This window comes from Stegastes partitus, unplaced genomic scaffold (genome assembly GCF_000690725.1).
Source record: "Stegastes partitus isolate 25-593 unplaced genomic scaffold, Stegastes_partitus-1.0.2 Scaffold283, whole genome shotgun sequence".
Taxonomy (NCBI): Eukaryota; Metazoa; Chordata; class Actinopteri; family Pomacentridae; genus Stegastes; species Stegastes partitus.
Genome location: NW_007578014.1, coordinates 322,904 through 335,850, shown reverse-complemented (window position 1 = coordinate 335,850; position 12,947 = coordinate 322,904). Strand labels below are relative to the sequence as shown.

At 45.0% G+C, this 12,947-nt stretch overlaps 1 protein-coding gene across 1 annotated transcript in view; it reads left to right on the top strand.

Moving 5' to 3' along the window:
• The window catches only part of znf385d (zinc finger protein 385D), a 98,169-nt gene extending 92,018 nt beyond the window's left edge, over window positions 1-6,151 (top strand). Inside the window, exons 7-8 of the mRNA XM_008282730.1 lie at window positions 2,039-2,140; window positions 4,999-6,151. Coding sequence (XP_008280952.1) covers window positions 2,039-2,140; window positions 4,999-5,253 — 357 coding nt within the window. The 3' untranslated portion in view covers window positions 5,254-6,151. The remainder of the gene's footprint in view (window positions 1-2,038; window positions 2,141-4,998) is intronic.
• Window positions 6,152-12,947: the final 6,796 nt, after the last annotated feature.

Sequence of the window (12,947 nt, the reverse complement as noted above, 5' to 3'; positions counted from 1 at the left end):
GTAGCCCTGTGATAGACTGGTTACCTGTCCAGGTGAACCTGCCTTCACCCTGAGTCAGCTGGGATAGACTCCAGCCCCCCATGACCCTGGTGAGGATTAAGTGGTGTATAGATAATGGATGGATGGATAGTCAAAAAAGACAAATTCTTTCTTTCCACTTCAGGCTTGCCTCCTACTCAACTCCTTTATCGTGTGATTTGTGCTCATAGAGGATTAATGTTTATTTCTTTGCAGGTTTTTTTTTACACACATACAAATCTTCACATGTTGACTTTGATGATGAAGTTTCACAACGTTTCACACTGATTTATGAGTGATTTTACTCCACTAATATGCCGACACTCCGATCAGATTTTTAAAAACTGGCTCTGAATATTGTCTGTTTTCTGGGAGGGCAGGAAGGAAAACCTGAACCTGCAGTTTAAACGAGACTTATTGGACAAAAACAAATAAAAGCAGTCAAACTAATTCAGAGGGCAAAGCAGGAATTCAAACAAAAGGCTGAACGGTTAATGGAGGCAGACGGGCGTTAAATAGGTCTGAAGAGTTGAAGCAGCAGAAACAGTCTGTCAGGGAGAGCAGGTTTATATAGATGTAGTCAGGAGCTGATGGAGGATTGGGAACAGGTGAGGTGGGCGTGGCAGACAGGTGGACGGGAGTAAGAAGAGAGTGAAGACACCTGCTGAAGTTTTCTCTTTGTAGGATCTTAATAATTAAATTAGTCCATTTGTATTGTAGGGTCTGACTCTAAATCAGGGGTGTCGAACTGCGGTCCTCGAGGGCCGCAATCCTGCAAGTTTTAGACGTTTCCCTCCAACACACCTGATTCAAATGATCAGGATCGTTATCAGACTTCTGCAGAGCTTGATGATGAGCTGATGATCTGAATCAGGTGTGTTGGAAGAGGGAAGCATCTAAAACATGCAGGATTGCGGCCCTTGAGGACCGCAGTTTGACACCCCTGCTCTAAATGTTTAATTTAGTGTATAATGAATGCTGCTGTGAGATCTTAAGCTTGATGTTTAAGTTCGTCAGGTGAATTTGTCGAATAAATAATATTGTAGGGCCTGAACCTTTTTGACCATCTCCTTTGTTGTTCTGTGTTGTTTTAAATGTGCTGTACAAATAACGGTGACGTACAGAGCTGAGAGTTTAAACTGTGACCGAGATAGTCCCTGCACAGCTTCAACAATATTTATTTTTAGCTTCTCCTTTAGTGCCACCGTCTAATAAAACCTCACCCTCTGCCCAACTCATTAGTTTGACGGGATGTCTTGAAAAACTCATATTTCATTAAACCTGCTGTGGGTATTTATGGTCCCCAGAGGATGAATCCAGTCTTGTGCCAACATCAGACCACCTGCGTGGAAGAAATATTAAAATGAACAGTTTTCCAAAAGAATGCTAAAAAAAACAACAACATCAAGGCTCCCTGGAGGATTTAGAGTCTAACTCTCCCACGGCTCGTTCCCCAGAGGCTTCATCCAGGCAGCCACTTCTAAATCATCGCTCTCGCTTGTTTACGTGGATGTTCTGTGTCTCAAATTTAGCCCGATGCTCACCTGCTGGTGAATAAGGCGCCAGCTCAGATTAAAACCTGGATCTTTTCCCCCTTTGTTGCCATGGTTACATAGACAGCCATCATGAAGTGGGAGCGAGTCATTCACAGGAGGGTCGGCCAGCTTCTCCCTCCGTGTCGTCGAAGCCCGCTTTGGCAGCGCCGCCTTCCTTTGTGTTCGCGGCTTTAGTTTCTCTACCTGCACCTCCCTGGATGGTCTCACAGCCAAACCAGCTCCAACAACAAACCGCATCATCCAGAAAACTTCTTACATTTTTCTCTTTCTAACGTGTGTGTATACAAAGCCACAGACAGAAATGCAAAACAGTTGCTCTTTTCTCTTCTGTTCATTATTATTTTAATGTGAAAAGCCCATTTGCATATTGCATTACCGACGCCAAAGTGACACGCTGACACCAGTATTGTAATAAGCCTCCCTCCTCGGCTCATCCCAAGCTTGTTTTCTGTCTCGTTTTTCAGCACATCAGCAGTCGGCGTCATAAAGACCGAGCGGCAGGTAAACCAGCCAAACCTAAATACAGCCCCTACAGCAAACCGCAGAAAGGCCAGAGCAAGCAGCCGGTGAGTCACTGCACACCTCAGCCGTCTTATCAGCACCACGAGTCCCGGTGTCGACTCAGCCATCACACTGACTCACCTCTAGCAGCCTCTTAGGAGTCTCTTGTTTGATGTTTGAAGCTGTGTTCGTCGCCATTCTCTCCAGTCACTTTCACTTTTTGCAGTTTATTGCGTCTCCAGCCCACAGAGCGTTGGACAAATCTGCACACAGAATTTTAAAAACCCTGCTCATCTTCGCTGAAGTGTTCTTCGATAAAAACGTGGTCAATCCACTCGACGGCCCCCAATTCAGCAAAAAGTCTGCTTTAATAACCGGATCAGCCTCTTTTTTTTCTGATTTTATTTGAACTCTGTAGCAGGAACAACGGGATTTCATTGGAAGACTTGGTGTTTTATTGACGAAGCTGGCATGTGTGAAGGCTCATCTGCGCTGGAATGCAGACTTGGGCTGAACGCTGTTTAGAGGCGATTGTAAATGTCTCTTTTAACTTATTTGGAGCGCCTCGCCGTGTGGTCTTTGGCATCACAGCAGTTCAAATTAGAGTCAGGCAAGCTGACAGACCGCAGAACGAGAGAAGTGCACTGAAATACTTTCCTGAGGTGATTGTTTAACTTTCTGGCACTGGCGCTCCTTTGTAGCAGAGCCAGGCCGTCCTGCGCTCCAGGCGGGTTGAAAAAGCCGACTTCTTAGTGTCACATGACGCAGGGCTGGTAGGATGCATGACAGAGCCATATGGATTCAATGAGGGAAAGATAAAGGAGGGCTTAACTTTTCATCCAACAAAAGGCATCTGAAAACGGCATTCATCACACCCACTGTTTGCCGAGACGGAGCACGGGGGTTACCAGTGTGAGGGAAATGACTTTTTCTGAAACCCATCATTGACTGAGTTAACGGAGAGGAGCTTCTCTGATGAGCGCAGGGTAAAGAATGCTTCCCATAGGGCTTCGATGCCTGACTCAGTGATTGATAACCCATGACAACTGCTGCCATAGTGGTGCGGCGAGAGCATAGCTTTTCCATCACTGATACAGAAGATTAAGCCAGATAACTTCAATGACCTTTTCACCCGGTTAGGCTGCTGCCGGAGGATGGGTTCTGTCTGTCTCTGTCGTTTCTTATTTGCTTTTGATTCTTTCGTTCCTTTTTCCTTTCTTCTTTTCCAGTTAAAACCTGCTACTCTTACAGCAATTCTCAGATTTCCACATGCAAACAAAGGCTTTTGCTCTGGAATACTTAAATCTTCGCTGTGAAAACATCACCTCACAATCCCTCTTCTTATTCAGATGATTTGCCACATTTGAGATCATTTCAAAGCTCTAAGAGAAACTAATTCCCCACATCCCTGATGCAGGTACACTGGTCAAACAACTGAAAAATAATGAAGGAGTTGACATTTTCGCGGCTGCTTCTCAAGCCAGCTCTGGTTTTGCACATCATGTGGAACAGTTTCAGCAATTAGCAGCTGATTTCTGGCACCTGCTTGATGCTCCGTTAAGCTCTCTGGCCTCAGCTTCCCCTCAGCAGCAGCAGCAGAGCCTCCGTGTTGTCTGTTTATTTGTGCTTCTTGTAAAACATCAGATTCACAAGTGAAACCTTGTCTGTGACTCCAGTGTGTTGCAGAGGTTGTGTCAAGGAACAGACTGGCAGCAAAACAAACTGAAAACAGGCTCATTTTTAACTAATCAGCCTTTTAGTTCATACAGGACGCTGAGAAATGCACTGTTGTGTTAGATTTTTGACTAAAATGACAGAAAGTAGTAAAAATGTCTGTCCCCGGGGTGAACAGTGGCATCTGGAAATAGGTTGTAGCTGTCCAGCTATCCAACACCAAGTTAAAATCTGTTTGACTTTTTCTTTGATCATAAACTTCCTGATTAAATCCACATTTTGCCCGTTTCGTTTATATTAAGGCTAGATTCTTGTGCAGCTGCTTACTGCGGCGACGTTTCATATCTGAGAACTGGTTTCCTCTGTTAAAACCAAACTGCAGATTATTAAGTAAGTAGTTCATTAGATTTCAAATGATGCCCCGCCCTACTAGAAGTGTAGTCATGCTTTGTGGCAGATGTCGCAGTACGGATTTGGTTGTTTTTCATTCAATATGTCCGTTATGGAAGAAGCTTTATAGTCATTGTACAAGAAATACAACAAAGTTTTGTTTGGCATCCTCTTTGCAGCAGTTAATGTGGTCACAGTCTAAGAAAAAACAAGTTCAAAGGTGATATAAATCATAAAATAGCAATAAAATAAATACGCTATTAAAAGTGCAAAGGAGCTTTTGTTAGAAGTAAACTGGGAGTGTCACGGTTCCTGCAGTGGTCTGTGCTGTGTTTTACTCTGTTGGTTCGGCTCTCTGCAGAGGGGAGGCTGTGGTTCAGGTGGTGGAGCGGGGCAGGTCAGTGATCGGAAGGTCGGCGGTTCAATTCTGCCCTGTAACCTGTGTCGTGGTCGTTGTGTCCTTGGATGAGACACTTCACCACCTGCCTGGTGTGTATGGATAAATGGACTGTTGGAGGTGGTGGTTGGAGGGCAGAATGGCAGCCAGGCCTCTGTCAGTCTGCCCCGGGGCAGCTGAGGCTACAACCGGAGCTACTACCACCGGGATGCATGTGTGTGAATGAATAACTGACAGTGTGAAGCGACTCTGAGTGTCTAGAAAAGTGCTGCATAAATCTGATCAATTATTAATTATTATTATTATTATTAAATACAGAGTCCTGGGTGGGCGGGGTCATTCTGGGTCTTTGTGGCCCATCAGAGGAGACTCCAGTAGATCTCCTCCCGGTGTGGGCGTGTTATGTTGCCTCTGCTGTTTAGGTACCGGCTGTGTTAACTGTCTTTTGTCTTCCTCCACCAGATCAAGCTGCTCCTGGGGAAGGAGCGCCCGTGTCAGCCTCTGAGCGCTCAGATCATCCCCGCTCACCTGGCGGCCGTGGCAGCAGCCGCCGCCGCCGCCATCGGCAACTCCTTCACGCACCGCACAAACCACGGCGCCAGCCACACCCCGAGCCCCGCCCTCTTCCAGACACAGAGCCTCCCCGCTGCGCTGCTCCGCCCGGCCCCCGGGCCTGTCAGGACCTCCCACCCACAAGTCCTATTTGCCCCTTACTGACCTGTTTGACCCAGGTGGAGCTGCACTCCGCCTCCGGTCACGGACCAAACCACGTGGGTCGCCCAGACCAGGCCAAGGAGTCCTCCCAGCATCTGTACTCCTTCTATGCATCCGGGATACTGAACATCTCCATGCCATGTTTGGACCTTTGTTCCTTCTCACCTCTCCTTGTATGGATTACTTTTCATTTGCAGCGGCGAAGCATCGAGTGCTTGTTTGTGCTGGATTTATTTCTCTTATCTCACTGGACTGTATATGCTTTCTGTGCCATTCTGCAGCCTCATAGCCAGACCCCGGACTTGGACCTACATCGTACCGCAATAATGTATAAGACTAACCCCGTGAACTATGCAGTGTCATTACTCCATGATGCAAGGCACAGTTTGAGCTAAACATACGGTGTGGATATGCTTTTTGTAAAGCTACAGCGTGGCACTAAGATCATTGCTTTAGTGGAGGATTCCTCTCACTCATAATTTAAAAGGTTGTTACTAATCATAAGAGCGAGCAAGGCCCTCCTCTGTTCCTGTATGCACTTTAAGCCCCTCCTCTGTTGATGTCTACATTAGATGGCTAGACTGTGTTAGGTGGTTAGTATGTGTCGTAATGTGCGTTTTTTGTATTCGTCCTTGCATATCCGTGTGTGTGTGTGTGTGTGTGCGAGTGTGTACTTCTGCATGTGTGCTAGTCCGAGTACGTATGAGTGTGTGTGTGTGTGTGTGTATCGGGATGTGTGTGCGAGAGAGCTTTCCATCCATCAAAAGCCATCCCAGTCGATATCCAGCACACATTATCACTGACCATGTCTCGGGCCAGAGGGACCACAAAGGCTTGTCTGTGTTAACTGTCAGTGTGTAAAAGGTGAACAATTTCAAATAAAAGAGCCCTAATTTGTTAATGCTGGTGGTAATTTAATGGATCATATCACACGGCGGGCCGGAGCGTCCGGGTCAGCCGGTTGATTGGCTGGTGGATCTGCTCCTATCCAGCCGGTTTCTTATTAAGCAGTCAATCACCGGGTTCTGGTCTTCTGGGATCAGTCCACCGTTATTGAGGAACAGACTACCCGTGGCCACCCCCGCGTTCTCACACCATTGGACTCACCCAACGCCATAGAGACGGCGAGGTCTAATGTCGGCCATAAAGTTGGAATAAAATAGTTTTTTTGTTATGTGACAATGTGATTTATTCTTCATAGATAAACCGTATATCCTCTTAAAACTTTATTGATATCCCCATATACATACGATACATATCGTAGTAAAAAAAATTAATTAACTTTTGAAAACTGTGTGTTCAGGCTTAAACTAAATCGGGGAAATTGAACAAACAGAGTTCTCAACTTTGGTCACATAACAGGAAATACATATTCGAGGGGATTTTATGCATAAGAAAGTCCAATATTACTCTTTCAAATGTCACTCATATTGAGTCTGACCACCTCTGATCAGTGCGTTCAGACATGGTGGCGTTCTGTCCACCAGCTGGTTGATGGTGTCAACAAGCAGGACGTCCATCAGATCCCAGAATTAGTTTCACCTGGTATCTGGGACTCAGGATGTGATCACTGCACCTGGTCAACAGTGACTACTGATGTGTATGAACAGAAATACAAAGAGGAGCATGTCTGAAGAGAAAAATGATTCCAGCTTTACAGGCGACGGTGTCTTTAACGTTTACTGAGTGTTTACTTGGCTTCAGCTTCCTAAACCATGTCAAGTAAGGCGGCGGTGTTGCTGCATTTTGTTCAAACAGACGTCCTAAAAGTCAAGTGTAAACTTTTGCAAGCAGCAGTCTGAACATCTCAGCTCAGCGAGGAACATGACAGATCATCTCTCAATGTGCTGCATCACCAGCTAAAGTTTCAGACCTCGTATGAGTATGGACAGCTGGTCTGCTGTCGTTTCAGGCTAAAATAAGCAGTTAAAATGATTAAAGATGCTGCAAAGATGAGTTTTTTATGTGTATTTATAGTTCATTTTAGCGAACAATGCTAGCGAGTCTAGAGATAGTATGCAGGGTGTTTTCCCCTCAACCGATCGATAGGTTGAGGAGGTGGCTGAAGATTTTCTTTGGCTGCCGTCATGGTGCTGTTTGTTTAAAGCATTAAAATGTATTCACAGAATCTATCCATCCATCCAGTTAATTCATGGAAGGCTGGAGTCCATCCCAGCTGACACCGGATGAAAGGCAGGAAACACCTTGAACATGTCACCAGTCCGTCCCACAGCCAGCACACCTGCAGCCAGTTTAGGATCGCCAGTTAAGCTACCATGCAAGTCTATGGACCGTGGACGCCTGGAGGAACTTCAGAGGGGAAACAGGCAGACTCCATCTACTAGCAGAGAGATGACACAACACATATTAGCAAGACATGAATGACATCATTTCTGACCAACCAGTGCACAGCTGTGTCACTCATTCAGTTCTCCAAGATTTCTGAACATCCAGTTTAATGCAAAAGTCAGATTTTGAACATACAGGCCAAATTCTAATACTTATAATAAAAGGGAAAAAAATACATTGGAACCCAAAATCTTGTAGCCACAAGACATCCATCCATCCATCATCTCTACACCTTAATCCTCACCAGGGTCACGGGGGTAGGAGCCTATCCCAGCTGACTCAGGGTGAAGATCTCACAGCAGCATTCATTAAACACTAAGTTAATCATTTAGAGTCAGACCCTACAATACAAATGGACTAATTTAATTATTAAGATCCTACAAAGAGAAAACCCCAGCAGGTGTCTTCACTCTCTTCTTACTCCCGTCCACCTGTCTGCCACGCCCACCTCACCTGTTCCCAATCCTCCATCAGCTCCTGACTACATCTATATAAACCTGCTCTCCCTGACAGACTGTTTCTGCTGCTTCAACCCTTCAGACCTATTTAACGCCCGTCTGCCTCCATTAACCGTTCAGCCGCTTTGTTTGAATTCCTGTTTCGCCCTCTGAATTAGTTTGACTGCTTTTATTTGTTTTTGTCCAATGAGTCTTGTTTAAACTGCAGGTTCAGGTTTTCCTTCCTGCTCTCCCAGAAAACAGGCCATTTTTCGAGGCAATTTTTAAAAAATCTGATTAGAGTGTCGTGATACTAGTGAAGTAAAATCACTCATAAATCAGTGTGAAATGTTGTGAAACTTCATCAAAATCAACATGTGAAGATTTGTATGTGTGTAAAGAAACCTGCAAAGAAATAAATGTAAATCCTCGATGAGCACAAATCACACGATACAGGAGCTGAGTAGGAGGGAAGTCTGAAGTGGAATGGAAGAATTAGTCTTTTTTGACTATCCATCCATCCATCCTTCATCTACACACCACTTAATCCTCACTTGGGTCATGGGGGGCTGGAGTCTATCCCAGCTGACTCAGGGTGAAGGCAGGTTCACCTGGACAGGTAACCAGTCTATCACAGGGCTACACTTAGAGACAGACAACCAAGCACACTCACATTCACACCTACGGACAATTTACAATCACCAATTAACCTCAGCATGTTTGTGGACTGTGGGAGGAAGCCGGAGAACCCGGAGAGAACCCACGCTGCACGGGGAGAACATGGAGACTCCACGCAGAAAGATCCCGGGTGTCCTCACTGGGACGCCAACCGGCGACCTTCTAGCTGTGAGGCCACGATGCTAACCACTGAGACACCTTGCAGCCCCGGTACAAACATGTATGGCTGAATTGTTCCCATGTTAGAGGAGTTTTACAGTGTCTGAGCAGCGTCGTAGGTGAGCTGGTGTGCTGGGGTGCACTGAGTGTGGAGGGGTGGGGACTTCACATTCTAGATGAAGCTGTGGTGTGGAGTTACATCTGATCCATTTCAAGCCATTAAGGGATTATTTTCAGATGTACTTTTGCTATACAGAGATCAGCTTTAGTTGTTTAATCAATGACCAGAGAGAAACTTTAAAATATCTTCTACAGCAGACCGAAGCATGTTCCCTCTGTTATGGTTCACTTTTGGGCTGTTCGGACCCAGATCGCTGTGCCGGGCCTCACTAATGCACACACACCTTCAGAATGCAGAACTCCCAGTCAGGATGCAGGATTAAAATTCGTAGAACAACCCTGACAGAACACGACGTCTGCGCCGTGTAACTGCTGAAACGAATCTGGAATCCTGATATAAACACTGCTGCTGGCAAATCTGAATTCTACGAAATGATTTATAGCGATGAAGTAATGATGTCGTGTTTACTGAGCAGAGCGGAGCGGTCCATACGAGATGCAAACAGCCCGGCGCGGCGCTGACTGACGGATCATCGATAGGAATATCAGCGCAGCAAAGCTCGTTGTCTTGGTAATTAGCTGGATCTAGTCGTGTTTACTGCGGCCTGTCAGCTGTTTCCCATATAAACCATTTTTTAAATAGAAGTGCTTTCATTAAACAGCTGGGCACTGTAGTTTTAAGCAAACAGTAAGTTGCGTGCTTGTTAGGGGATATTTTCGGCGGTGAATTATTACACATTTGGAGCTCCACTAAGTATTTGCGGCAGCAGGGCGGTGCATGTGGGAATGAGTCAAAATAAACTAGAGTGTGTGTGTTTATGGTAATGAAGGAATATGTCACCCAGTGCAATGGTGTGGCTTACTGATCTGCTTGTTTTTGGTTTTTGTTTTTTTGTTCTGTGGAACAAAAGCTAATTCTCGCCCTCTTTTCGTTCCCTCTTTGTTCTGTAAGTCAGTCTCTGTGCAGCGCATTAACACGCATGAGGCCAACGGAGCGAACGCAGAGCGAGCAGCACGTCTACAGTCATTTACATTTTTCTGCAGACCCCAGATGAATTGAGCAGCGACGGTATATTACGGTGGATGGACGTATTCTTCTGTGAAAACACATCCACGTGGCAGATAAATGTCAGCCTGTGCAAAAACTAGAAATTTACTGACTCCGCATGCATGCACACACACCATAAATACACTCGTGATGTCTGACATCTTTAAGCCCAGATGGCTTTCTTCCATCCAGGAAATAACATCACTGACCAAAGCAGGTCTGAGCGCTCTAACATTTTGGAGATGCACCAATTCGCCACAACACTATAACTCATGTGCTACGTATTAAACTCAGTTGCTCAGTCTGTGAACTTTTCCATGAACCCATAAGCTTATTCATCCACCCCTCGTTTGTAGCCCCAAACTCCCCGACGCATGAAAGCTGGCCACATGAGGGAGCTTCTTTCCACCGAAGCCCCCGCTCGCTCTCCAAAACTAATACAGCCGGCCGCCCCGAGGACCGGGCCGCTGCTCCGTGAGCTGGATCTCTGGCCACCATCTCGCTTCCATTTAATCTCACTGGAGCGATGATCACAAACATCTGTAAGTGGGATGCGGAGTCTCTCTATCTGCTGTTCAGGAGAGCTATCAGCAGAAAAACACTGCCTGACTCCTTCTCTGTCAGCAGGGAAAAGCGCTGCGAACAGCTGGATGCCCAACCAAGCGAGCACTGGAATGTAGATTAGGTCTGAGAGTGACTCAGAGGAGAGAGAAATCTCAGTTTGTGGCTCTAGCTGATGACCAGACTAATGCTGGAACCAAGTGAACCTTAGTGGAAGCAGGATTCAAGACTATCAACTAAATGAGGTCCATTTGTCATTTTAAACATTTTTTTTGTCCGTAAGCAGAATGTGAAACGGGAGAAACCATATTCTCAGTGTATTCGCTTCCTAAATCCACAACTATTTATTTCTCTTCAGGCCTATTCATCAGGCGAAGACTGATCTGGTATTTATTTATCCTACGTCGAATGCCAAATGAAGAAACAGCAGAATAAAAGACAGGATGACGAAGGAATGAGGGTAACTTTAGCTTATTGGAACATACAAACAGATTCATTTAGTTGGTTTGTTCAGTTGCACTTCCTGTTTTACTTCCAATAGATCAAGAATTCAAATGACACCATGCAAGAGAAAAAAGAAAAAAACATCTCAGTCATGGTTTGGTCATTTCTATTATCCAGCATAAAGGTCTGAATGATCAGTTCTAGTTTTTCAGGAGTAAAAATGTTATTATTGGCCAAAAACAGTCACATTTAAACATATTGAGTCTAAAGAGTCCAATAATAAAAACAGCAACATATAAGAATATCAGCCTGTAAGGTGGTTCAGTGGTTAGCACCGTCGCCTCACAGCCAGAAGGTCGCCGGTTCACATCCCGGTGAGGACACCCGGGATCTTCCTGCGTGGAGTCTCCATGTTCTCCCCGTGCAGCGTGGGTTCTCTCCGGGTTCTCCGGCTTCCTCCCACAGTCCAGAAACATGCTGAGGTTAATTGGTGATTGTAAATTGTCCGTAGGTGTGAATGTGAGTGTGCTTGGTTGTCTGTCTCTAAGTGTAGCCCTGTGATAGACTGGTTACCTGTCCAGGTGAACCTGCCTTCACCCTGAGTCAGCTGGGATAGGCTCCAACCCCCCATAGTGAGGATGAAGGTGTAGAGATAATGACTGGATGGATATAAGAATATAAGCTAAAATCCACTCATTCATGATCGATAAATAAATGTGGATCTCAGTGTCCTCATTTCATCGCGCTCGGCTCCAATATTTACTTACATCCGAGCAGGTCCGGTGCAGAAACCGTCGAGTCAGTCTGAGTCTCGTTTGCAGGATTAAGGACGAGGATGCAATTTTCCAGTTGCCAAAAAAAAATGCACAAACATGACGGCAAAAACTGAAAACCGCTGTGCAGGTAAATCAAGTAACAAAAATAATGAGAGTACATTTTAGTTTTTGCTTCGAGCTGCTGCTGCTTGTGTGTCAGCCGAAAACACCACGAGCATGATGTCAGTGTGACTAATGAGCAGAAATAAGACGGAAGCTGATTATCAGGATATAATTGTGTTTTTTAAAAACTTGGCCGGCATTTGGTTGAGACAGTGATGGAAGATGTATTCAGATGCTTTACTGAAGAGCAAACAGTCATGTCAGAATACTCCATGACAAGTAAAAGTATTGTAAAAATGCAAAATGCAGTCAAAGTATGAAGGTAAAAGCACTGATTTGGTTCCTTGGACATCACCAGTGTGTCAGCAGCATGTTATCGCTGTAGCTGCTGCAGGTGGAGCCAGTTTGAGCTCCTTTATATCCTGTTTTATGCACAGAGACAGCAGATAAATCACCAGAAGAACGAAGAAAAACAAAGTTCTGATCCACAAATCTGTTTTCAGTCCTTGGATTTCTTTTTTTTGTTTCTTCCAATCTTTGATTTTTAGTGAGAAATTGGATCGTTTGAACGTTTATTGAAATGAAAACATGTGAGAAGTTTGGAGTTGGAGCTCACAAACGTGAGCCGGGTGTTTGGAAGAAACCAAACAGGTTAGAAACGTCTGGGTTGATCTTTAACTCGTGTTGTGTGGAAGCTTTGTGCATTTTTCATTGTGCAAAATCTCAAAAGTAACTAAAGTAGTCAGATAAATGTAGTAGAGTAGGAAGTTTGATCTCTAAATATCCAAGTTAAGGAACAAAGTACCTCGAAATCGTACCTACGTGCAGTACTTGAGTAAATGTATTTAGTTACTTTCCACTCTCGAGCTGTGATAAATGATAATCCTGCGTCGAGGTGATGCAAGTCTTCTCAGTCAGGAGGCGGCGGGAACAGCAAGAGGAATATTTATAACATATTTATGCGTTTGGAGCTGAACTCACACACACGGCTCTTTTTCATTTCATTAGTTTTTAATGGACCAA